The 26,961-nt window shown below is 42.3% G+C and overlaps 1 protein-coding gene across 1 annotated transcript in view; it reads left to right on the top strand.

The window, feature by feature from the left end:
• USP12 (ubiquitin specific peptidase 12) overlaps positions 1–10,282 on the top strand; it is a 36,287-nt gene extending 26,005 nt beyond the window's left edge. The window contains exons 7-9 of the mRNA XM_084287176.1: positions 3,305–3,502; positions 5,508–5,586; positions 7,581–10,282. Of these exons, the coding sequence (XP_084143302.1) occupies positions 3,305–3,502; positions 5,508–5,586; positions 7,581–7,682 (379 nt within the window). The 3' untranslated portion in view covers positions 7,683–10,282. The remainder of the gene's footprint in view (positions 1–3,304; positions 3,503–5,507; positions 5,587–7,580) is intronic.
• Positions 10,283–26,961: the final 16,679 nt, after the last annotated feature.

The raw sequence follows: 26,961 nt of genomic DNA, 5'->3' as shown, positions 1-26,961 counted from the left end.
TGTTTTGGGAGGCCTATTATTTATTTTAAGAATGACAAAAATAATGGTCTTAAGACCAAAGATAAGATAAAAAGACAAGCTAAAACAAACTACTAATAATTAGTAAAAATTCTGGGTAGTAATGAAAATTTACTGATTTCATGGGACTTCTTAAGCTTGTTTTTCTCTAAATAATTAAATGTTTTTTACGATTGCTGCAAGAGACAGTTTGATAGCACTTTTTTTACTGATTCAGTCTGAATGATGTTTGTAATAACACTTTTTGCTAACTGAGATTTTGATTAGCTGTGCTAAACATCTGCATGGCAGTGCTCCTGAAAAGCATCTGAAGTTCCATGGAAGCCTGTAGTTTATTTTGTGTAAAAACATTTCTTGTCTAATATTTCTTTTAGTCTTGTTTACACCTTTGAAAAAACTCTGATGTTGTGTACTGTGTATTTATTTATTACCTAAGAAAGTATTTGTCTGCTTATATGGATGAGCTTCAGGGATGGGAACACTGACATGCTCTACTGGTTATACCACTGATTCTGGTTGTTTGGTTTACCGTAGATTGAACACGTGGCTTTTGGCATATCTCATCTGCCAAGTTTGCTTTTACACATTGCATAAGCTTACTAATTGATGTGTATGAGAGGGTTGTGAAGCAAGGTCTGTCCTGTTGTTTTCTGTTGCCTTAGCTTTTTTTCTGTGTGGGAGGCAATGTGATCCCTGACCAATAATAAGATGTGTTGACATAAGCCTGTACTGTAGGCACTGATATATTGGCAAAACACAGCTTTTATTGTTTATACTTTACTCTTCATGTGGCCCTTAAGGTCAGTTTCACTGCAGTCATAATTTTCTTCCTTCTCTATATCATAAAGTTTATCCATGTTAGTGTCTGTTCAACTAGAAAAAGTGAATTTTTGGCCAGTGAAAGAGCTCCTATTGTCAAACACAACTGCATTTTAAAAAAGAGGACTTCCATTTTGAAAAAACTGGAGCAGAAATTATATCCATATCTCAGTAATATAACAAAAAGTAACTGTCCAGAAAAATAGTTGCTTCTGTCATCTTCCACCCCTTCAGCATTTTATTTCCTAGTTCCCTTGCAGGACAAAGAGAAAACTTGAGTCTAGCAGGTTTTTTCAGTTACTATCAAGTCTAAGTTTAATGAGAAAAGAAAAGGAAGGTGTGTTTTCAAGGTTTTTGTCCCCAGTCCCTTATCTTTTAGAAGAGGATTATGTTGTACAAACATACTTACTGACATTCTGAAAATACAGTCTTGGACACATCTGAAGCCTTCATTGAGCTGTATTGCTGAGACTTTTGAGCTACCTTTCAAGGCTAAAGTCTGACAAATTCTGCACAGTGCTAATCTAAGGTAATAAGCTGTGCCAAAAAGCACTGCACTCTAACTTGGTAGCTGTTTTTGTGGCAAATTTATTTTATTTTGTGGGCAAATTTATCGCTCAGAGGGTGGAAGTTTCTGTTTGTTGCCAGGCCAGCTATGTTTGGCTGATGAGGATTTGTAAGCACTGACATGAGATCTCAATACCTCAAACTAGGGAAGGGGGGCGGTGAGTCTTCAGTAAAACTAGGTTATCACTTTCTGGCTTTGACTTCAATAAAATGAAGCTGCAACATGTATACAAAATCATTGCGCTTAGAGCATAGCATTATCTTATTTTGGCAGCATCAGGTAGGCTGAATAACAGTGTGCTGTTTGTATCCCTTGGCAATGTTAAATGAACGGCTTGATAGGAAAACGTGGAGTGACAGAAATGTGACAAAGTGGTATTGCCTATTTTAAAATTCTTATTTAACTTGGCCAATTTATTGGGAAGTTCAACTGGCACAGGATCTCTGAAACAACATTGTTGCGATACCTCCAATGTATACCAAGTGAGGTATAGGATTTGCATTTGGGAACTCAGAAAAGCTCGAGGGAGGTATGTCTTAAAAATGAATTCTGTCCTACGTGGCCTTGTGGTGGTTTGATACTGGGAAGTAGCTAAGCGCCACCACAGCAGGCTCTGGTTCCCCCTCTTCAAAAGGACAGGGAGAGAAAATACAATGGAGAGTTTTGTGGGTTGGGTAAGAAGAGGGAGATCACTCACCAATTACTGTAACAGGCAAACTAGTAAGGGAGATTAATATTGTTTATTGCCTATCACTGGTAGACTAGAGCAGTGGGAACTAAAAGTGAACTAAAGACACCTTCCCACCATCCACCCTCTGCTAACTCTTCCCCCCAAGTGGTGCAGGGGAACAGGGAATGGGGGCTGCGGTCAGTCCAAGATGCTTCCTCTCTTCTCCCTCAGGGTCCCTCTCTGCCCCTGCTCCCCGTGGGGTCCCTCCCATGGATGCCGTCCTTCCCCAACTGAGCCTGCGGGGGCTGCCCACAGGCTGCAGCTCTTCAGGAACTGCTCCCACACGGCTCCGTCCATCCCCCAGGAGCAAACTGCTCCAGCACGGGTCCCCCACGGGTGGGGGCAGCTCCCCCCAGCCCCCCTGCTCCTGCGTGGGCTCCTCTCCACGGGCTGCAGCTCCGGCCCGGGGCCTGCTCCTGCGGGGGCTCTCCATGGGCTGCAGCCTCCTCCAGGCCACATCCACCTGCTCCACCGGGGGCTCCTCCACCCATGGGGGGGCTGCAGCGTGGAGATCTGCTCCATGTGGGACCCATGGGCTGCAGGGGGACAGCCTGCTCCACCAGGGGCCTCTCCATGGGCCACAGGGGAACTGCTGCTGCCTGCCTGGAGCACCTCCTGCCCTCCTGCTGCACTCACCTGGGGGCTGCAGGGCTGCTGCTCACTTCTCTCTTTCCCAGCTGCTGTAGCACAACAGATTTTCCCTGTCTTAAATCCACTCTCCCAGAGGCACAGCCAATATCGCTTATTGGTTTGGTTGTGGCCAGCAGTGGGCTCCTTTTGGAGTTGGCTGGAGGTGGCTCCTATATAATGTGGGGCAGCTCCTGGGCTCCTCAAAAAGGCCACCTCTGCAGCTCTCCCACTACCAAAACCTCGCTTCATAAACCTAATACAGGCCTTTATGTCTAAACTATTGTATGGGTTGTTCACGGGTCTTCATTTAGCTACTATTCTAAATAAATTTACAATTCTCTCAATTGTTAAAATCCACCTTTACTTTAGCAACAGGGGGGAAGTTCTGTATTATTAAGATGGCTGATAATCTTAGTATCTTTTTAATGCATGTAAATTTTTTTAAAGACCTCAGTAGATACATTTTCTGTTAGTCAATATCAGCTGAAGGATTTGGCTCAATATTGGAAATACTGCATTTTTATGTTTGTGTTTTTCAGGATGAAAGTAAAAAAGCTTCCTATGATTCTAGCTCTCCATTTGAAGAGATTTAAATACATGGATCAGCTGCATCGATACACAAAACTCTCTTATAGAGTAGTTTTTCCTTTAGAGCTTCGTTTATTTAACACCTCAGGAGATGCCACCAATCCTGACAGAATGTATGACCTTGTTGCTGTGGTAGTTCATTGTGGAAGGTAATAACAATATATTTTATGTAAGCGATTTTTGTGTAAGCTTAACTGTGTTTACAAAAACAAAACACCCAATACCACGTCATTAATAGCATTTAAAGATCTCTTAAAAGTTTATTAGCAAGGGAAGCATTGTAAAGAGATGCTACCAATCCTGGTAATATATGGCTTTGTTGCCATGACAGCTCATTGTGGAAAGTAGAAGCAGTATATTTCATAGGTTTATTTGTATGAGCCTATCTATGTCAAAAGAAAAAAAAAAAAAAACAAAACACCCCCTGTCATATAAGCAATAACTTTTAAGGATCATAGGATCATTTTAAAAAACAGAGAGGGGAAAGAATTTTAGAACAGATACTGCTTTATGAAGTGTTTTGTGTGTTTCTTACAGACTTTATCAGCATTTTCTGAAATATATGGTATGAGTTTTGTTGATTACTTTATTTCCTTGCTTTCAGAATGTGACTGTTAGACTTGTATTTGAATCATAGAATCATTAAGGTTGGAAAAGCCCTCCAAGATCATCTGGTCCAACCATACCCCTACCACCAATGACACCCACTAAACCATGTCCCTAAGCACCATATCCAACCTTTCGTAAAACACCCCCAGATATAAGAAAATTTGATCTTGCTGTTTTCCATAAATGTTCTTACGGTTTCAAGTCTTTAAATTAGGGCTGCTGTACAAACTACTTATTGACTAAATAAAAGCGCCAAAGTGGAAAAAGATGATTTAACATCTGGAATCAGAATAATTTATACTGTGAGGTCAACTACTTTAAGCAGGGCTAACTTTGACATTTGATTAGGTTGCTCAGGGCTGTACTCAGTTCAGTTTTATGACTAGGAATGGGGATTTTTACTGCCTCTTTGGGCAATTTGTTTCAGTCTATCAACATTCTCACTGTACTTTCTTTCCCCTTTATGTCACATCAGAATTTCCCTTTTCATGCTTTGTGACCATTGCCTCTCTTACCCCACCTGGTGCTGTAGTTCTCTGACAAATGCAGTAGCCTGCTGCTGGCCTTGCTCCAGTTTATCAGTCTCTCTGTTGCATTGACCAAGCAGTGTCTGGAATTCAATGTCCAATTTTGGGTCCCAGAGTGCAGAGTAGCAGGGAGTTATCACTCTAACAGTACAGCCCTACATATGCTCAGTCTTGGAAACATACCCATTCTCACAGCCATGTCAGGTTAGTTGTGTTTTACTTTGGGTTGTGTAATTTGGTACGCAAACATGTCCCTCATAGATGGCAGCCTTCCCTCCCTGATACAAACACACAAATTGTATGAGTGTCATTAGCAGGTTCAGGCAGTTCCAGAACTACTTTAAGTAGTTGTCCACTTTCAGTTTTAAGGTTCAGCTAGTTTGGAAAATGTATAATTTTCTTACTTGAAATCTGATTAATTAGTAAGACACTTTTACAGTTTTTTTTCCTGTCGTGGTTGTAGAGAAATTTCTCGTCTGCCACAAACAGAAGAGCTGTACATTAGAGCTGTTTTAGTTTAAATGGGAGGCTTTCCTTGCTTCTTCAAACTTCTAAACTGCCAGTTTCATTCAGTTTTTGTTTGCAGTCAAGCAAATGAAGAGATTCCTGATTGAGCCTGTAGATGAACAGTAGCTCTACGTGTTCTTCTTTATGAAGATCAGAACTGGTGTGGGATCTATCCTGTCCTTATGAAGCATCAGAATAATTTCTTGATTTCACTTCTCTGTCTCTCTTTTATTTCCCTTCATTTATATTTTCATGCCTGTGCTGCTTATTTCTCAGGTTATGTATAATCCTTTTTTTAGCACAATATTTAATACAGATAAGTGAGACATTGTTATGAAATTAATTTAAGTGGAAGAGGAAAAAAAACATGCAAGCAGAAATTGTGTTGGTACCCATCTCAATTACTGTTAAATACTGCTTTTCTACAAGAAAAAAAACAAAAAACAACATTTTAATGAAATGTGTTTATACATACATGTGTTATAGTTTGTGTTCTTTTTTTATTTTACAGTGGCCCTAACAGAGGACATTATATTGCAATAGTGAAAAGTCATGATTTTTGGTTGCTTTTTGATGATGATATTGTTGAGGTAAGCTTTGTGTGTACTCTGGACTTTATTCTCATACCAACCTGAGCACTTGCAGCCCTTGTTGTGTGCATGATTATTTAAAGTAAAAAGACTGATACGCTAATGAGAAGAGTTATTCAATCCCAATCTAAATGATCAATAACTGTGATCATCAAGGGGCAGAGATGCACCTTGCAATTTGACTGTACAGTAAGTTTAATTGCATTTTGTTTTGTATATTTCTGAAAAGAAGCTTCTTTGTTTATGGCCATTGTCTTTCACCTTTGTTTAGTAAGCTGATCCTGTGGCCAGAGTATATGGCAAATAAAGGTACAGATAAATCAGTTTTATTGCAGTTCTTCTCTGAGAGTAAATAATTTTTTGGAGGAATGTATTTGTACATATTTTCTAAGAGGTTATAAATTATTGGAATGGATCAGTCTTGGTCATCTGTTTTGTACAATGTCCTGGATTGTTTCAGAAAAAGCTGCAACAAGCATCAAAGTAGACAAACTGTGAGTTCCTGAGTTTCAGCGTAAAATCTAGAAGTTAGTCCCTGAAACAGGAGTCTTTTGCTTCTGGTATTCTTGCTAGTATTAGCCATGCTTCCAGGAATTCGTGGTATTCAAACAAACAAAAAAATCCCTTCACCAGTTTTTGCTTTGTCAACTGTTTCATCAGTTATTTTTTATTCTTCATTGAGGAAAAGAGCAGAAACTGCTCATGTCTGTATTTTGTACTGTTTTAGGTTTTTTGCTTGTTCTGTCATCTTCCTTTTTTTTTTATGCCTACGCATGAACAGAAGTATGATTGTGCTGTCCATGTCCTTTATTAGATTTAATTAAGCCAGTACAATGAATAGTTTACATTTTTTGTTACATTATAAAAGTACTGTATAATTAAAAAGAAGAAAAATGAGTGAGACAGGTATTAGGCTTAGTGTGTTAATTGGCAGGACAAGTCACGGGTATTAAGGAGTCTTATCTCCAAGCCACGTTATGGATCGTTTTTCACACAGGAAATGACAGACATGGAAATACGCAGGGTTGCTGGGAAAGTAGAAGGATTGCCTCTGTGTCTTATCAAGATACACCATAAATTGAAATGTCTCAATAGGGTCAGAAGTTCAATTTCCTCCAAGGAAAAGAGAGGCCACTGTGGTAGATCTTGTATGATTTCACAAATATCAGGGACAATCTCTCCAATTCCAAACCAGTAACACCTGGCCCATGGTTAGTCAAGTTGGAATGACTTACTCCTTCCTGAGAGAGGTTTCATTTCAAATAATAGGAATGAGATTAAATAATGTCTGCCTAAGTGAAGGAAAGTTCATCTTTCCACCTTTTTGTTGTTTGTAGCATAATTATCCTTGGTTTAAAATACAGCAAGAGAGCTTGCTTTTAATTTCAATTTCTTTTGTATAAAAAGCGATGACAAGAAAACCAGACTATACTCATTTCAAAAATGTCTGGTTTTGGCAGACACTTCAAGTCTTTCCCCAAAAATCTTGGAGATATAGGAGATATAGGAGACTTTCCAGGCTGGCAGGATGACAGGCAAACTTTGTATGAAAAACTAAGAAAAAGTCAGCCTTCATTCTTTGCCTTCTCACTGTTCTCATCTGCAGTTGACTGGCTTACACTGCTTAGAGTGAGAAATGATGTCTTGTACATATGTTCTTCATTGTGAATTCGAAGTCTTAGTGGGATATTGTTATCCTTAAAGCTTTTCTGTGTGAAATTTGCACAAACAATGCACCTTGGGTTACACTCATAGGTTCACTTAATCCTTAAAATTGCACACACATACATACATAAACATATGTATACTCTACCATCTGTGCAGTTGATGACAGACTGAAAACATAGCAACTTTAAGAATTATTGGGATTTGATTATTTTATTTAATATGTGAAAGTTATTTTTGTTTGAGAACATATTTTAGAGCGGTACGTAATGTGATGTGTATGTTATGCAAGGTAATCTCACGTTAAAATTTTGGATTTTCACATGCAGAAAATTGATGCACAAGCTATTGAAGAATTCTACGGGTTGACATCAGACATCTCAAAGAACTCTGAGTCTGGTTACATCCTCTTCTATCAGTCTCGGGATTGAGGGGGAACTGTAGCGAAGAGAGATTGTTATGCCTCGCATCTCTATCTTGGAATGGAGCAAGCACTGAAGAAAAGCAGGAAGCTCCGGGGGCGGTAGCACAGTTTGCACACAACTAAGCAAAGAGTTTGGGATTTTTAAAACCTTCATATCATTACCATTTTATTTGCTCAGGTATCACGCTGACTACATGTCTTCACTGCATCCCGTAAGCAAAAAAGAGATACCAACCGCTCTTGCAGGAGCTTTCCATTAGGTAATGCTGTTTCTGTGGTCCTAATTCAAAGCCCGTTAAGCTCACTGGAGAACCTTACATGGACTTCAGTGGAATTTGAGTCAGGTTCTAACCGCACTGCCAGGTTGGTGCAATAAGAGCATTAGAAATCTGTATTTTATACAGACTTCGCATATAAAAAGTAAAGGACTCTTTGTGAACTTAGTTTCCTGTGCTTAAGTTTGAAAGAATGAGGCTGGGAGGGTTAACATGTAAGGAAGAAGATATATCTGGGCCCAATTGCCTTCTTGATGGTAGTAGTTTAACTGAAGATGTAAACTGGTGTCAGGGAGGCAAGTATGTTTTGCTTCTCTGAAGAAGCTTACGTTATTTATAATGTATGATCGGGAACAATCAGTCAAGATTATGGCTTTTAATCTCCGTATGGGGAAAGGTTTGGTTTGTAATAGTTTATTTTTATTTATAAATTATTGTAACTTAGGATCTTGTGTACTGACTGTCCTTTATTCTAACAAGTATTGAGAATTTTATATATTAATTTGAATTAAAACTATGTTAAAATGTTAAAGAAGAGCCAATATAAATTCTAAAAACAGTGTCTACAATGTCTTAAAAAGATTAGTAACATAGGAGAGAGATTTCCTTCTGGAAGAACTGGTATCTAAGTGAGGTACTTGATTTAATTAAACTAGAATATCATCTTTCCATTAATGGATGAAAAAAGTGAACAAATATTACACAGAAGACTTTTAAGAATGCATATCAAAAGAAAACGATGGTGCAGCGGTGGTATACCAGTCTTTATAGTTCTTTAATCATTTATTAATATCTTGTACTCTAAGCAAATTAGAATGATTTGGATCAAAGTAAGCTGTTTTCAGAATATCATTCCCTTTCTTAAAAACAGATCGACTTATGTTACCAATAACATGGGTGACTGTCTCAAAAACCACTCAAGGTCTCAAGTATATTTTTTTCTAAGTAATTAAAAGAAATAAGCTTAAAATTCAGTGAGACTGAAGATACTGCATTCCTTTAAAAGTAGAATGAAAAGTAGGGTTTTTCACTGAAACCAGCTGTTTTACCCTGCTTTAGGTTTACGAAACAGCATTAAGAACTAACTCTTGACAAAACACCTGATCTGTAATAAATGTGAACTACTGTGATCTGACTGACATTCTTCCATTTAACAGTACTTTGTCTGACAGTAGCTGAATGTAATTTCTGGAAAGTCAGGGGATATATGTTCCAGATGATGGCAATCAGGTCTTGGATGTCCTTGTCACCCCTCTTCAGCTAGTGATTTTTACATTATTGTAGTTTTCTAAGGTTATTTTATTGATACTGTTACAACTTTTGAAAAGAATGTCTCCTGTCTGCTGCTATAACTGACTATTTACTTACCTGTATCTTTTAGCTCAGGAAATGACTTCACCTATTCGCTCAGTTGAACAAATCTTTAACAGGGTCACTAAATAAATTGGGCTATTTAGCAACTGTCATGCTGTAACAAATTGCTTTTGTAAAATGCAAAGTTTCTAAAGCCCTGGTTTGGCTAGAATTCTTTTGTATAAAATTATGTATCATGATTAAACTACCAGCACTGTAAAGTAAAGCTCAAATATTGTGGGAGATGCAGAAATAGGATTGGATTTTTCTTAAGGGATTCAAGTAATTTTAACACCTTTTTTCAGCTTTCAGTGGGAAAAGGGTTGAGGAGTGAGCCAGTTGGTTAATGGTGCATGTTAGAAGGATGAAGTCCTTTGCATACTAAAGGTACAGTATTGTAAAAGAACTGTCATGTTACTTTTTGCTAATGGACAATTTTTTGTTATTTTTCTTTCTTTTTTCTTTTCTTAGTGTAGTCAAAATCTGAGACTAGTTGCTAAATACTTTATACCCTAACAAAATTCAAAACATTTTCATTTTATTCACTGGTTTTATTCCTGCCACATATTTTTATAAGGCGCTGACTTTCATTTTATATAGGGTTTTTGAGATAGTATTCCAAATTATATATTTCATTTTACTTTTAGTGCAGCTGAAATAATCGGAAGTTCTCAATTAAACTATTATCAGAAACTGCAACTTCATAAAAAAAAAAAAAAAAGAAAAGAGGCAGGGAAGTGCAAAATATGACTGATTGGTATGTGAAGCATTATAGGATTATTTCTTGGCTGTAGTACAGAGGGGAGTATGGGAAAGTCGTCAGTTGTTGTAAATGGTGGAAATGATTTGCTGTGTACCTATGTAAATGTTAATTGGGACTGCAGTCCCCTATTTTGTATATTGGAGCAAAAAACTTCTATTAAATAAAGTATGTTCTCTAAAGGTAAGTACTGCATCCTTTGCAGAGCCCCAATGGTCAGTCTGCTGTCTTTTGTGTTTTTCAGTGTTTTCAAACCTAAAAAGTATCTGGAGCTTCCTGTATTAAGTTAACTGCCCTTAGCCATGGAGGGAGAAGCGTGTTTAAATATGGTGCATTTTATATCTCTGTTTGTTGTTACAAATATGGTTTGGTGGCAGTAATGTTTTTGGTGGTGCACTTACTTCTCTAAAACTAGTTTTTAAGTCAGTTGTTGATCTCTGAGGCAGAGAAGAGGGAAAGTTTTGAAATACCATTTTTTCTTGACTTCCATTTCCTCTGAAAATCTTTATGTTACTACAAAATGTGCATTCAAGTTACCTAATTGATTTCTTTGGTTGCCACTTTGTGGGAGGGGAAACAGAAAGAAAAATAGGAGTGCTTACAGTATTAGCATAAGAGAGAGACTGACCAAAGAACTGGAGTCCACCATCAGCAGAAAAAGGTGCATTACTTTAGTAAAAATCTCTTTTTGTTATCTATGTGTGATTTGGTATCACGTTAATTTTCACTTGGAGTATATGCCGCTGTTTGCAATGAATGTATGTACTTTTTACAAACAGATCATAAAGATCATACCCTGCCGTATTTGTAGTTGTGACAACCATACCACATCCATGGTCTTTCAGTGTACAGAAATTGTGACTTTAAGGTGTTCAGGTCCATGTATGGATGACTAAAATGAACTCTGTTGTGAGAAGTTACTCATAAATCAGGTTTAGGTGACGTTCAGATGCTAGCACATAGAGATGTGATGCCGTTTCAGATCTACTGCCATACCCAGAGACATCTGCGTAGGACTGGCAGATCTAACACAAGACCTGCAAAAGATCTGCATCCTTCTGGAGCAGCAGCTTAAGGCTGGACAGGACATCCCGGCTTGTTTCCCATGTCTTTGTCTCAGCATTTTCACAAGCACTGTTGCATATGCCCTCCTTGGTGCATATAAAGATGAAAGTTTCTATCACTTCGTTACTTTTCTGAGGCCTCTGGTTACTTTTTTAATTCCCTTATTAAAATGAAAAGAATTTTATGTTCTATTTGGTCCAGTCTTTCAGCTGTGGGTTTAAGATGATCAGTTATTATTAAGATTACCCTTTAAAAAGAAATGTTGTTATGTGAAATGTTCAATCTTCATTTAACAGAACTTCCTTAGCTTTATTTCTTATCTTTTCGCACAGAAATTTCCTATTGCCTGTACAAGAGAAATCTTACTATGGGTTAAATCTGTGGGTTGCAGCGTTACATTGCAAATGTTTATGTGACTTTTTTTCCAGAAGTTTAAATAATCCAGATGTGGTTTGTTTGCTCTCATAGAGTGGCTTTATAGTCTGAGTTGTTCACTCCCTCCCCCCATGTTTGTCTGGGTTGATCTCAAGATTGTATGTCTTTGAAATTCAGTCTTTGTCTTCCCTCTTGATAATATAATGTGCACATTTTATGGTTTCTGTCCTGTAAGGCTTCAAAAATCCTCTAACCTCTCACAGTGTAATGTGAGATGTATAATACATTTGTCTCTTTACATGCAAGCCTCCAAGTACTCAATTATTGCCAAAATTAATATTCTACATCATCTGTATTCAAGGGCTGTTCATTTTGCAGCAGCATTGCTGATCAGTTGTTATAACTGAACTATGCAGGTCAACTACCATGCAAACAAACACTGGCTTCATCTTTTTACTATGGAGATCTCTGAAATCTGTTGTTTCCCATTTTAATGATGGAGTCTGGTGAGGCAGAAATAAACTTTGTTTGGCTTATGTTCAAAAACATCTGCAAAATTGTCTGCCTTTTTCTTTTTTCTTTTTTTCTTTTAGTGAGTTAATTTTCAGGCTAACACTCAGAAATCTGTTATTATGGTCATTGAGTTCCTTTTGGGGGAGTTTGTATAAGTGTGTTTTGGATACGTAAGAAGGATTGTTTGCAGACATCATCAGCTTTGAAATGAACTAAAGGATATCTCCCAGTTTCTTCCCAAAAGTTCAAATGATTATATTCTTCCTTTCCCTCTAACAGCTTGTGATTGCTGCCTTCACAAGAGATTTTAAGGGTTCAGAAAAGGGCAGAGGTACTGCCTCCCTAGCTCTTTGTATAGAGCTTGTGCTGGCAGCATTAGGGAGCTTTAATTACAGAAGGATCATCAGTCATGCCCTTGATCTGCATTCCACAGGTTATGCAATTCAGGAGAGAGTATGCGGAGTGGAGATCTTACAGAGAAAATGGAGAAGTAACTTTGCAATTATTCCCTACAATACTAGATAGAAAAGCAACATTTCCTAAAAGGTAAAATATTAAATTTAATGAAGATCTCAGGTGCTGAGGGTGTATCCAAAACATCCAGCCATACTCTCGCCTTCTGTTGCTTTAATTAGTCATGCCTATATGTGTGTGCTTTGTTAAAATTTGTTAAATCTAAATTCAAAATTTTCTACTTGTACACATATTTGTGAGGTCGATATGACTACATTACTTAGTGCTCTTCCAGAAACACTTTATGTGTATGTTTCAGCTGAATGGAGTATAATCTTGCAGCGGTCTGATCCAGAAAGCATTTTCAGCTTTTCGCTAGGAGTATTTTTCATTTTTGTATTTCCTGTTACTGTTTTTAAGGTAGAAAAAAAAATAAAAATCTCAAGATCTCTAAATACTTTACTAGCATGCTATATTATTCAGTGATGCAATATCCACGAATGCCTAAAAGTCTCGCTGCTGTCAAGCGTTGACTCTTAAGAGTCTGAATGTCATCACGTCATAAAGCAATCATGTATCAGCTGCTTCGAGTGTGATTATTATGTTATTTCAACTCTCACTAAATGTTGCTTTATTGTAAAGGCTGTTTTAATCGTCTTGTTACGAGTTGTGCTAATGACATTCAACTCAAGTTATACTTCCATGTGAGCACATTTATTTGTGTTTCTAGGAACTGATTATCCTAACGTTATGTCAGTCGTCTCTCTGCATCTTTCATGTCAAGCAAGACTGCAGGTGCATAGATACAGGCAATGTCTGCTAAATTAGTGAACAGTATTTCAGAGATTAGATCAATATTTAAGATTTTTTTTTGCATTGAAAAGAGCTGGAGGTTTTTTGTCTTCTAATCCCTATGCATCTGTGGTGAAGGTTCTCCAACAGCAAAAATGATTTTTTGAAGTCATGGGGTTGAACAAATGTGACAACCGTGGTGTACCCCTTTCTTCCTATTTTTAAAAGCTGTGGAAGCAGTCCTTAACATTGTTACAGAACATGAAATATATCTGAAAATTGAAAGATATGCTTTTACAGAAGGTAGCTTCAAATTATTTTGAGATTGCTTGAGTTCAGTGTGGTGACATGGCCCTATTACATCAGGGATCTATCAGAATGAGCAACAGATCCATTAGGAGCTAGATACCAAGATTTCTTTGATACCTTACTCTATTTGGGAATCCCAGCGTATTCTAATAGGACAAAAATTTTACTGAGGGATATCTCTATCCATGGTATCATCTACCCGGACTTGTGCACAGCATTTGACCCTGTCCGGCATGATATCCTTGTCTCCTAATTGGAGAGGAATGGATTTGATGGATGGACCACTTGGTGGGTAAGGAGTTGGCTGGATGGCCACACTCAAACTGTTGCTGTCAACAGCTCAATGTCCAAGTGGAGATCAGTAATGAGTGGTGTTCCTCTGGGGTCAATAGTGGGACTGGCAATATTTAACATCTTTGTTGGTGGCACGGTGCGGTTTTACTTGGGTGGGCAGTGGAGCTCCACCTTAGTCATTCTCTCACTTCCCCTCCTTAAAGGGAAAGGGGAGAAAATACGATACAAAGGGCTCAAGGGTTGAGATAGGACAGGGAGATCGCTCAACAATTACTGTGACAAGCAAAAGAGACTCAGAGTAGGGAGAGAGTAAGATTTATTGCCTATTACTAACAAGCTAGAGAAGCGAGAAACAAAGCAAAGAAAAAAAAACACCTTCCCCCCATCTAACCTCTTCCCCCTGACCAGTGCAGGGGAATGGGGGCTGCGGTCAGTCCCTGGCGATTCGTCTCCACCACTCCTTCACGGTCCCTCTCTGCCCCTGCTCCCCGTGGGGTCCCTCCCATGGATGCCGTCCTTCCCGAACTGAGCCTGTGGGGGCTGCCCACAGGCTGCAGCTCTTCAGGAACTGCTCCCACACGGCTCCGTCCCACGGGCTCCATCCATCCCCCAGGAGCAAACTGCTCCAGCACGGGTCCCCCACGGGTGGGCGGCAGCTCTCCCCAGCCCCCCTGCTCCTGCGTGGGCTCCTCTCCACGGGCTGCAGCTCCGGCCCGGGGCCTGCTCCTGCGGGGGCTTTCCATGGGCCGCAGCCTCCTCCAGGCCACATCCACCTGCTCCACCGGGGGCTCCTCCACCCATGGGGGGGCTGCAGCATGGAGATCTGCTCCATGTGGGACCCATGGGCTGCAGGGGGACAGCCTGCTCCACCAGGGGCCTCTCCACGGGCCGCAGGGGAACTGCTGCTGCCTGCCTGGAGCACCTCCTGCTGTTGAGCTGCAGTTTTGTTTTTTTTTTTTTCCTTTATTAAATATGCTCTCACGGAGGCACAAACAACATTTCTTATAGGCCCGGCTCTGGCCAGCAGCAGGGCCTTTATCTAACATGGGGCAGCGTCTGGATTGTTAAGAGCGAGTCCAGAGGAGGGCCATGAGGATTATCAGAGGGCTGCAGCACCTCTCTTAACAAATCAGGCTGAGGGAGCTGGGGTTGTTCAGTCTGAAGGAGAGAAGGCTCTGGGGAGAGCAGCACCCTTACAGCAGCCTTCCAGTACCTAAAGGGGCCTACAGGAAAGCTGGGGAGGGACTGACTCCCTCAGGGTGTGCAGTGACAGGACAAGGGGGAATGGCTTTAAACAAAAAGACGGGAGGTTTGGACTATATTAGGAAGAAAATCTTGACTATGAGGGTGGTGAGGCCCTGGCACAGGCTGCCCAGAGAAGCTGTGGATGCCCCATCCCTGGAGGTGCTCAAGGCCAGGCTGGATGGGGCTTTGGGCAACCTGGTGTGGTGGGAGGTGTCCCTGCCCATGGCAGGGGGTTGGGACTGGGTGGGCTTTAAAGTCCCAATTCTATGATTCTATGATATTTCCAGAGCAGCTACCAAGAGCCTGCAGTAAATACTGGGAGAACAACTGCATCCAGCAGTTCTGGGCTTGCTAGGTCTACACAAGGCTTTGAGACTGCCTGTGGCTCCTCTGCGTTCCCTTGTTTTGGACAACAGGAACACCACATCGAAGACTACATTTTGATATTCACTCATATTTCTGATGTAGGATTCTGGTATTTTTTTCTAAATTGCAAAGCATTAGTGGTAGGGACCCCAGCCTAAGACCATGAGCTGTTTTCCACACATATATTGAAACACCAATTAGACTCCTATATTACAAACAGAAAAAAATCATAATTCACCAGAGGAGAATTGAGACAAAAATGACTACAGTTTCTAAGCTGTCTATAGTCTTTTTACATTATGGGATTGTGTGCAAGACAACCTTTTCTTTCCCCAAATATGTATTAAAAAAGAACTTCAGCATTTAGAAAAATTACAGTGCATGATAATTTCGTGCTTCAGTGAGTAACAGTAATTGTTAAAGAATATAAAGCAGCAAAACACTGCTTTGGGCTAAATTTGGTAACTTTTAAAAGTAAAACTAACTGGAATGTTGTAAGCTTTTTAATAAGGATTAGAGGGAGACGAAAAAAGTCCTACACTTGAAATCTGAAAACAATGAGCATCCTGCTAGACTGGGGGGAGAAGGAGGGGGTGTGCAAAGAATAAAACAAAAGAAAAAAAGCTGTGCAGGCTGATAGTCTGTATAACATGCTGCCTCCTACCAGCCTGCACTATGAGCCTCCAAGTCCAAAAATGGCATCTTCTAATGTTTGTGCTGTATGTCAGATATATTCAAATCCATCAGAAGACACAGCTTGCCATTCAATGGAAAACTTTCTTAACATACCTGTGATAACAGCTACAGCATGTGAATATTCAGCTATAGCAATGTCAACTTCAATATTAGAAATGCTTTGAAAGGGAATAATGTGAAAAAACAGCTGCCACATGTCCTTAAAAATGAGAAATGTGGCCTCCTGGGGATGCTTGGTGTCATAGACTCATAGAACGGTTTGGGTTGGAAAGGACCTTGATGACCATTCAGTTCCAACCTGGCCTTGAGCACCTCCAGGGATGGGGCATCCACAGCTTCTCTGGGCAGCCTCTGCCAGGGCCTCACCACCCTCTGAGGGAAGAATTCCTTCCTAATATCCTGTCTAAATCTACCCTCTTTTAGTTTAAAGCTGTTACCCTTTGTCCTGTCATTACATCCCCCAACCAAGAGTCCCTCCCCAGCTTTCCTGTAGCCCCCTTTAGGTACTGGAGGGTCACCATAAGGTCTCCCCAGAGCCTTTCAAAGCCATGTTGGCTGTCACCAACCACCTCCTAATTTTCCATGTGCCTTAGCGCAGTTTCCAGGAGGATCTGCTCCATGATCTTGCCTGTCACATAGGTGAGACTGACTGGCCTGTTGTTCTCCAGGTCTTCCTTTTTTCTCCTTTTAAAAATGGGGGTTATGTTTCCCCTTTTCAAGTCACTGAGAGCGTCACTGTGGAGTCCTGGATAATCCAGTCCTGCTTCGGTGTTTCCCTTCAAGAAAATGTGTGTGTTTCAGAGAGCTGTCAAAAATCTCCTGTGGAGGACTCCTGCCTATAGTCTGACATTGCAATCACTGTTGCATTTGGCATTGTGCCCAGACATGAAGTGCACATAAAAACTGAATCTCAAAAAAAAAAAAATCCTCGCAAAGTTGGCAGCAAGACTGGGTAAAACGCTACATAAACTGGTTGCTTGTTCTTCTGCTTGTGTGCAACAGGTACAGCAGCTTTTAGGACTGAAGTGTAACCTTGTTGGTTTTTATATTCGAGTCATCCTTATTGTGACACGCTCAATTTGGTGGTTTCTAACTGAGGGGCATTTAGCATCTGCTCATGGAGATAATCTCATTAAATCATGATCTGACTCTGATTTCCATCGCTGGCAGTGCATGGATAGGAAAGACTTTCTGACATTTTGTGGCTATTTACTTAAGTGCCAAGAGCAGCACGGCATTTTCTGCTTAGCTCCCTCGAGGGCTAGCCAAGATTGTAGGGGTCAACATGCAGAGAGACTAGAAAAATCCAATTAATCATTACATTTAATAGGAGTTGTGGATTTTAAATACCTTTGTTGATATGGAACACAGATAGGATACTGTAAAAGCTGCAGAAGCAAGGAGTACTGAAGGCTTGTGCTCTTGAATATTTCAAACCTTTCAAATGCTCCATAAAAGCACACGGACCCTCAAAAAACAACAGCTCTCCCAGTGCATTGTCCTTGAGAAGCTGATTCTATGCAAATAGCAACATTTTCTGGTGAAATGAGGAGCAATGAAGCATTTTTCTCATTCTGCGAGCAGGGTCTGCATAAATTTTGAGGCTGAAGTTCTTTCTCATTTAAAATTAGTTTGAAGTTATGTGATTAATAATTTAATGAAATACTTCTCACAAATTACTACATTTGGTGAATAAAGTTCTAGGTCTACTTAGATCAGTGCTGGCTTCCCATTGTTGCTGCTACTTTTTTAATTATAGGACGGGAGATCTGGAGATTAGAAGTCAGCTTTCACATTTGGCACTCCATTTCTTTGGCAGAGTGGTCTGTTGTGGATGTTTAGATAATTATATGTAAATCCCGACTCTTGCTAATGGCCACCTTGAGGGTTATTTACTACAAATTTGTCAGTTCCTGAATGTTTCTCCTAGAGCAGGAGGAGGAATTGAAAAACATTTTGACACATTCGTGCCAATGGAAGTTGAATGCAGACATGGAAATGCTTCAACTCTGCAGTGTCTAAGCATGGATGTTTTCAGACTGCTACTCTTATGCTGGCAAGCAGGCTATGTATTTAAAAACAAAAGCTTTTGAAATGCAAGTGCCCGGAGACAGTTGTCTCACTATGAATTAAAATTCTATTTGTCTGCTAAATATTTTTCACTATTAACAGAAAAAATTAAAAAAAAAAAAAAAAAGTAGCTACATACTTTCAGTGTCTCTGGAAAGGTCGTAGGTTATTTTAATATAGGTGTCTAATTCAAATTTGAAAGTGTAACTTTTTACATAGACTTGACAATTTGGGCTCGATTTATTAAAAGAATTTTTCAATAGCTTCACATATGGTAAAGGATCCATGTCATAGATTGCAATGACAATGCACAGCTACATAAAACAGAAAAGAAGTTTTCACATAATTAAATCCCAGTCATCTTAAAATCAATGGAGCTAATAATAGCAATGGTCAAAGCTTTAAAAATGTTCCAAGTGTGCCATAATAACACAGTGCATTGAAACCTATGTGGGCACAGATTTGTGTTTATGGATGATTAATGCTATTCATACAGAAATATCAACATCAACAGCAAGAGCTTTCACATACTAAGTGTGGGAGACAAGTTCTATCTTCTTTAAATAGTCTTTGGAAAACATTTTTTATTCCTTTATAAATTCAAATGAATAATTTTTCAAACTAAAACTGAGTTGAAGAATGCAGCCAAACAAAGTCATGATTAGTTCATTCACAGCTCACCAATAGTTTGTTCATTACATATAGAAATTCAAATCTTCAGAACTGAATTAATAGTACTTGGCGAACTGTGCTGATTCTGTTTTGTTATACAGTTGACCTTTTTTGTTTGTTTTGGTACATATACATGGTACTAGAGACGAAAATCCCTCCCCCCACACACACACGTAACCCCATATAATAAACTAGATTACAAATTATAATAATTTAATATATAATAATTTATATAATTCTGTGAAACTGTATATATCTTTGAAAAATTATTGAAATAAACATTTATGATGTTGATTTAATAAAGTGCAATTCTGAGCTACAGAATGGCTGGCTGACTGGAGGGCTTGGTGTTTGGTTTGGTTCTGTAAATTGTTTTGGTTGCCAGATGTAAATATTGGCCTTTCCTAATGCCTTTCTTGTGCTCTTTTCAAAGAGCCCCAAGATTAAAATGAAATTTAGTGTTTCTGCTGGATTAGAACTAGTAAGCAAAGAGGAGTACTGGCCGCTGTAGAATCACAGAATCATTAGGGTTGGACAAGCCCTCCAAGACCATCTGGTCCAACCATCCCCTACCACCAATGTCACCCACTAACCCATGTCCCCAAGCACCACGTCCAACCTCTCCTTGAACACCCCCAGGGACGGTGACTCCACCACCTCCCTGGGCAACCCGTCCCAGTGCCTGACTGCTCTTTCTGAGCAGAAATGTCTCCTCATTGCCAACCTGAACCTCCCCTGGCACAACTTGAGGCCATTCCCTCTGGTCCTATCACTGGTTACCTGTGAGAAGAGGCCGACCCCAGCTCCCCACACCTTCCTTTCAGGCATTGCAGAGAGCAATGAGGTCTCCCCTGAGCCTCCTCTGCTCCAGCCTAAACAACCCCAGTGCCCTCAGCCGCTCCTCACAGGACTTGTGCCCCAAGCCTGTAGCATAATATGTGTCCTCAATTCTATGCAGGCTGTGACACAAAGGTAAATGCCACCCCATAATATTCAAGAACAAGACAACCTGAATCACTATAGTTGTGGAACAGATTTACCGAGGTCATAATTAGATGCAAAGACAATTGGAAGGTCACCCTGGGCTTTACCTTCAGTTGCTTCCAGGCCACCCAGAGCAGTCAGGGTCGGTGATCACGCTAGGACTCGGGCTCGGGTACAGCTCTGGGTGTCTGTGGGAGGGAGGACATTGCTGCAGAATTCAAACACTGCAGTTAAACCAGTCCTGCCAGGGCCACACCACCTACGATATGTGCTAAGTAGTTGATTGTCAGCTGGAATTTCACCAAGGGCTAATTCTGCATTATGGATTTTTGTTTGTTTGTTTTAGAGTGCTGTTGTGTGAGCAAAATTAGTTAGGTTCACGTCAGTGGCATGTGGTTTTAAAAGCAGGGCTGCTTGGAGAGAAGAGGGTCTAATGGTGTTGAAACGTTTTTTTTTTTTCAGTGTCAAAAATGAAATCCAGCCATTTGCACAGGCAAACGGTGGGATTGCAGGAGGGAGATTTGAAGAAGCTCCAGCTCGTTGAGCATGCAGTGGGCCACCTACCAACCAACTGATATTGATATTTGACTTCTCAAATCTGATCTTTCTCCCTCTGATGAGAGCCTAGGGTAAAGGAGACAGCCAACCTTGCAGTGTCCAGGGCAAAAGCCACTAGTGGGGTATGGTGCATCTGTAGAGGAACATCTCCTGCCATGTCTGTGCAGTTGTGTCCTCAGAGGAGGCTCAGGGGCAACCTTATCGCTCTCTACTGGTACCTTAAAGGAGGCTGTAGCGAGCTGGGGGTTGGTCTGTTCTCCCACGTGCCTGGTGACAGGACGAGGGGGAATGGGCTAAAGTTGCACCGGGGGAGGTTTAGGTTGGATATTAGGAAGAACTTCTTTACTGAAAGGGTTGTGAGGCATTGGGATGGGCTGCCCAGGGAAGTGGTAGAGTCACCATCCCTTGGATATCTGTGTTAAAGGACTGGGTGTTTGAGCTAACAGAGCGAGATTTATGATGGTTATCTTTGGAACAGTCTGGCATGAAAAGAGATGAGCCACATGATGTCACAAGTGGACTTAACAGAGACTTTCTGAAGAAAATAAATGACTTCGGAAGAACCTTCTGATTCCCCAGGCCAGAGGAGGATGTTTCCTACTAAGCTTTCCTTGTGGCCTCTCATGTACCACAGAGCTATAATTTTCCTCCAGCTGCTGCTGCGGGGCACCTCTAAGTGGTGCGTGACTCCTCATTTAAGGTGCTTCTTGCTGGAGTTTCTAACCAGGCTACTTATTTGAACTCGGCACCCTTCTCCTGGTGCCTTTCCAGCCTCCACACCTCTCATATTACCTGACAAGTGGTCAGCCTTTAACAGCAGCTCCCTCCCCTCCCCTCTGACTTGTCTCAGCCCCACCTCACTCTCCCTGACTCCGGCCCCAATTTCTTAGTGGGTGTGAGTCTCAGATTTTATATGACCTGCTCCCCACCTCCCAACTCTACCTGCTTCTCAGGACAGATTTTTCACCCATATGGTCCCACTCTCTGCTCCCCCTTTTTCCTCAGCCTCGACTCCCAACAACTCCAACTCATCCCACCACCCCACTCTCTTCTCTCCTCTGGCTTTTCGGGTTCCCTCAGCTTTCAAACTAGGAATTACTTGCCCAGGCTCAGCCGCAGGATGCTCTCCTTACAGCTTCAGGACTAAACCCAGCCCCAGCACCTGGTTTGTGACTCATGATTCCCACTTTTGGTAGCCACGGGTTCACAGACGAGCTGGGCTGGGCAAGGTGGGGTGACCCTGCAGCACTGCCTGCCAGAGGGGATGCTGCCACTCCTGCAAACCCCTCTCCTCCATACTGTTATTATTGTGCTACACAAATTCACTTGCTGTAGCTTCAAGACTTTCCTTTCCCCTCACCTCTATCTGCTTTCTGGCCTGGACAGCAACGTCAGCTTAATCTCCCTAACAAAGTCATGATGCCTTCCCCTTCATCTCCATTTATGCATACTCTGAGTGCTCTGCTTAAAAATTAGTCATTTGTAAACCAAATGCATCAGCAAGGTGCATCATTATCTTCTTCCAAAGCAAAATTATCCTTGAAACTCACCTGTAAAATGATCCCTAAGTAAGGCCAAGAAATTCAGGGGCATCAGATGTACTGATACATCCGATAGTACCATAATTCTCTAAATCTCTAATTTTAAATTTTACCTCTCTCATCTGTTTATACCTCCCCGTGAGTAATTGTTTATCCTTAAATTGTGGTGTGAACCAGGTTATTATCATCTGTTTATGCAGGACAAGCCAAGGAGAGCTGGAGCCCTATTATAAGCTGCGTAAGGGCAATCACAGCAGTCATTATACTGGGAGGATGTCAGACACGCATAAAGGAGGCACTCATGACTGTTGAGCTCCTAACTGGTGTTGCACTCCCCATTGCAGCGATGGAAACTACATTTTTTAATTTTGTGATGATACCCATTTGATATTATTTCTAATTCCTTTAGTTTTCTCCTCCTTTTAGTGGTGGTGGTGATTTCCACCCAGTCCCCAGCTCCGTGCAGTGTGTTGCCAATTTATTGTTTTGCCTTGCCCAGCAGGAACACAGGAGTGGGCTGGCATGGCCCGAACCTCACCTCGATCCAGTTGGACGCACCTGTATTCAGTGGAGGAAGGGCTTTATAACCATTGTGCTAACTCTTTGCAGAATGAAATGATAGCAAGTAATGAGGGGAGGTGCAGTTGCAGCACACTACTAATTGGGCACTAAAAGCCCAAGCACCGTTGTTAGCACAGCTCTCCGCAGCGATAATTCCAAACGTGACACTCTTCCCCCGACAAATCCACCTTGATGGGTAAATAAAGTGACATTTGGTTGTAATCACCGAAAAGTTATGGCAAAGCCCATTCATTTTAGGCCGTTACACATCTAGGAACAGTCCCTGGCAAAGTGAAGAGGGCTCGTTCCAATTACGCTGAAGCACACCAATACATCGCTCTCCCCTTGGTAAACAGTTACTGAAAATTGCACTTGTTATTTCCCCGCAGCCCGTGGCAGCAGCAGCTCTTCCTCGCCTGGACAGCCTCCAGCCCCAGCCTGCACGCCGCGGCTTGTTGGGGAAATCAGCTCCGGAGCTGTAATTTATCGCTCCAGCTGCTGCCTGCGCAGCATTACTGGAGGGCTGTGCTAATTGCCTGGGATTAATCCAAGCAGAGACGGGCACGCCGCGCTTTCTAATTTGTAGGTAGGATGAAGATGTTGGTACTCGCCGTAACAGCCTTTTCTTGTGCTTCGGTGGTTGCTGCGCTGGTCAAAATGGATGTCGGCAGCTTGTAGGAGGTTTTGGTATTGAGGTTTTATTTCCTTTCCATTCCATCTGAGAACAAATACACGCGTGCTGGAAAGGTCCTCCAAGCCAGAAGAGCTCAACCTGCCAAGTTATAGATTTGGAAACTGTAAGTGATGGAAACCCAGCCAGCTGGCACTGCTGCTCTTGGACACAGGTGGGAAAAACTGGGAGCTCTGGCGGGGCTGTGGCCGTGCAGCATCCCTGCCCGTGGCTCCCTGCAGAGCTGCAGCCAGACCTGCACTGGAGAAGTCCAATGTTACCCGGCTTTGCAAGCCTGTAACTAGGGGTGAGCAGCTTCCCCTGACGTTTCACAGCACCACAGGATGGCTGAGATCAGAAAGGGGCCTCTGGAGGCACCTGGTGCACCCCCTGCACAGGCAGGACCACTGGAGCATCATACCCAGGACCACGTCCAGGCAGCTTGTGAACATCTCCAAGGAGGAAGCTCCACAATTTATCTGGGAAACCTGGGCTAGGGCTCATTTTGTGTACAAACAGCATCCAGATCTCCAAGCATGGGCAGGAGGTGCATCTCAAAGGGCATCCTTTGTCTCTGTGCTTCATGCCTCCTATCAGGTGGCTGTAGGAGCAGCCCCAAATTAACATTTCTACTAGGTTTTTTTGTTTGTTTTGTTTTTGTGTTTTTTTTTTTTTTTTTTTTCTTTTAGTGTCCATAGTTTTCATTTTCCTTGAGGTACTAGTGAGTGAAAACTGTATCTGGAGCTGAAGGTTTAAAACTCAGCTCCCTGCCAAGCATCAGTAACTTTGCCCCAAGTCCCAGGGATGTCTCCCTCATGTCCCTGCCTTCCCACCCTCTCCAAATAGTTCAGCTTTTTATTACAGCCCTTTCCTCAGTCCAGAGAGGACTGTGCTTTTGTAGGCTGAATCCCATGTTGTTTCCATCCACGTTTGTATTCACAATTTTCTCAAAAAACTCCTCCTCCAGTAGCTCTATCAAAACACACATCAGCACTCATTTCTGCTGATTATTTACTGCCCTTCACTGCCTTTACACCGGGTCTTTTCTGAGAAGCTTCCATTAGGGGCCCTTAAAGCTCATCACAGGGAGGATGGTCACAGGTGGGGCAGGGCTCATTAAGCTCAGGGTGTTTTTGTTCCTGGTACAAAAACATTAACCCTGGTACCGGCGATAGCGGCGGTTGTGGCCGATCTGCCCTGCAGTGCTCCCCTGGTGCGTAACTCTGAGAAACATCCTGAGCTCGGCATGCCCTCGGAGCAAGCAAATATCCTATAATAAATAAATATGACGTTACCTCTGGGCTGTGGACAGTGTTGAGGAAACAACAGCCAGCATCTGCATCCACCTGCAATACCTTGGCCACAGCCTGCACGTCTTCAGGTGCTCCTCTAGCCCCTTACCTCGCACCTCCTGCTCTGAGGCTAAACGTAGGTACACATCCCAAAATATTACAGCCGTAATCAAAGGAAAAAAAAAAAAAAAAGACCCCAGGAGGCAGTTATTTATTTTTAGAGCTGATGATAAACCCACAGAAGGGATTCTGCATCCATGAATATCTTTCCACTTAATATGAATTATTCAGCCACTTTTCCACAGCTGGCTCGTTTGGAGTAAGCAGTGACTCGGACTTCCAGCCATAAATCCTCACTGGCCGTGTCTGAGGATCTCTCCTGGCACACCCAACATCTGCGGGGTCACACCAGCCCCACAGGCACTCAGAGGAGCACCAGCTAGGGACAGATAGACAGACAGATGGTGATATGCAGCAGAAGCAGAGACCGGGGCCCCTGGTAGCTCTCCAAGCAGCTGAGGGCTGTGTGCTGCTGTTAGCAGAGCTGACTTTTCCCCTCTTTCACTCTGGAAAACGTAACCCGTTCATCTGGCAAACACTCGCAGAGGATCAGCGGGTGCTGGGAAGTGCTGCAGGCAGCGATACGACAGCCTGGCACGTCTTAGGTCCTTGTGGTTAACCCACCTTCTAGTTAACTGACGGATGTTTTCCAAATGACCAGAACGTAGAGATGGATGAATCTGCTGCTCAAGGTGGCAATACTACAGCGATGGCAAGAAAAGGTCTCTGGGCTGATCCCAGCATTGGTAACACGGACGGCCTTTGACACAGCTGCTAGCCGTGTTCTCCCATGACAGAGCCTCTCTGAGGATCAGTTTGTATTGGAAATGCTAAAAGCTGCTCCCTGCAGCCTTTTTTACTAGTTTGTGTGATGCAGCTGCCTGCTGGGAGGGCAGGACCTGCAGCCCCGTGTCTGAGAGCCTTTTCCCTGCTCTCCTCTGCCACCACAGAGCAAATTTTGTTCCTCTGGGAGAAGAGAGAGAAGCGGGGACAGATGCTGGGAGCCCAGATTGCAACCGCCTTGGGCACTCACGGGACCTTTCCATGAGTTATTTCCACTGTGCATGAAACATCCTTACTTCAGGTATGTGATGAGAGAGCTTAATTAAAAAATGAGAGGTCTGGTGCTGAGGCAGGGAGTGCCCACAGGGGACAGCAGGGGCCATCCACAGGCAGGCACATATTTCTACAGCCCCCTAAAATCCCTGTTGCTGCCCTGTGCCCATGCCTCAGTCTCCAAGCTTTCCTCTGGAGGAGGGCGAGCATCTCCCCTCCACGGACAGGGCAGCAGTGGTGTTCCCTTCCTGCGCAGTGGCGATCATTTCCCTGAAGAGATGGTCAGATTTAGCCCAAATCTGCTAAACCAGCATGTTTATTTTAAGGCACATACCTTGGTACATACCACACCAAGCCTTACCACATCCCCACCAGATCCATATGAAGCAAAGGGTTCACCCAATTCAGCAACAAATTCACGGTTATCACGGACTCTCCTACTCCTCTGCCAGTTTCAGAGCAATCCAACATCTATATAGATATATATTGTAAATATATATACCATTTATGCCCTGACCCCCTAAAATTGGGGGACATTAGCAAGCCAGAGTATTTTCCAGATCCCTTCCAGCATAAATCCCCTGGCTAAGAGCAATCCCTGCTCCTCTCCACCACCAGAACAGCATGCTCCTGCCTGCCTCCCTTTCCTCCCATCACCTCACACAGGATCTTGACCTGCCAGCTGGGATGGCATTAGCACAGCTATAAATACAATAGCCATAGTATTTAGTGCCATGAACCTGTTTCCTGTTGAGAGTGACCAACACACCTCATCAGCAAGGCCCTCAGCACATTTTTTCCATCACTAATGCTGTTAGCTGAGTCACAGAGACCTGGGATCCATGCACCAAGGTGCCCAAAGTGTGCCTTCTTCTTGGTCCTGTGCCCACCAGATACCCCCTGTCCCCAGTCCAAGCCAGGACATCAGTGCCAGCAGGCACTGGGACCTTCTTCAGGGACCTGTAATGTTTGAGATACTACCTGCTCCGCTTCTAGGCTGAAAACACAAGTGAAAACTACATCCCCCTTCCACTTGCTGTGTGTGGTGTGGGTACATAGGGGGTGCACACTGAAGTCAGCCCCTGCCCATGGCTCAGGACCGGCTCTGGGAACTGCAACATCTCCTTGGAGCATTCCCCACGGGCACCCACCCAAAGCCTCTCTGCAGGAGAGCTGCGAGGCCATCAGGAACACACCTCATGCCCATGATCCCAGGGAGAATCTGCATCTTGTTGCTTTCTCTCCTCAACAAATTACATGTAGGTGGAACCAATTATAGGTAATGGGCTTCAGCTTCCTAAACGCAAAGCACAGGAGGCTAAAATG

Source organism: Netta rufina, assembly GCF_964035555.1.
Source record: "Netta rufina genome assembly, chromosome: 1".
NCBI classification, from domain to species: Eukaryota; Metazoa; Chordata; class Aves; order Anseriformes; family Anatidae; genus Netta; species Netta rufina.
Note: the sequence above shows the minus strand (reverse complement) of the source record. Positions and strands in the feature narration are given on the sequence as shown.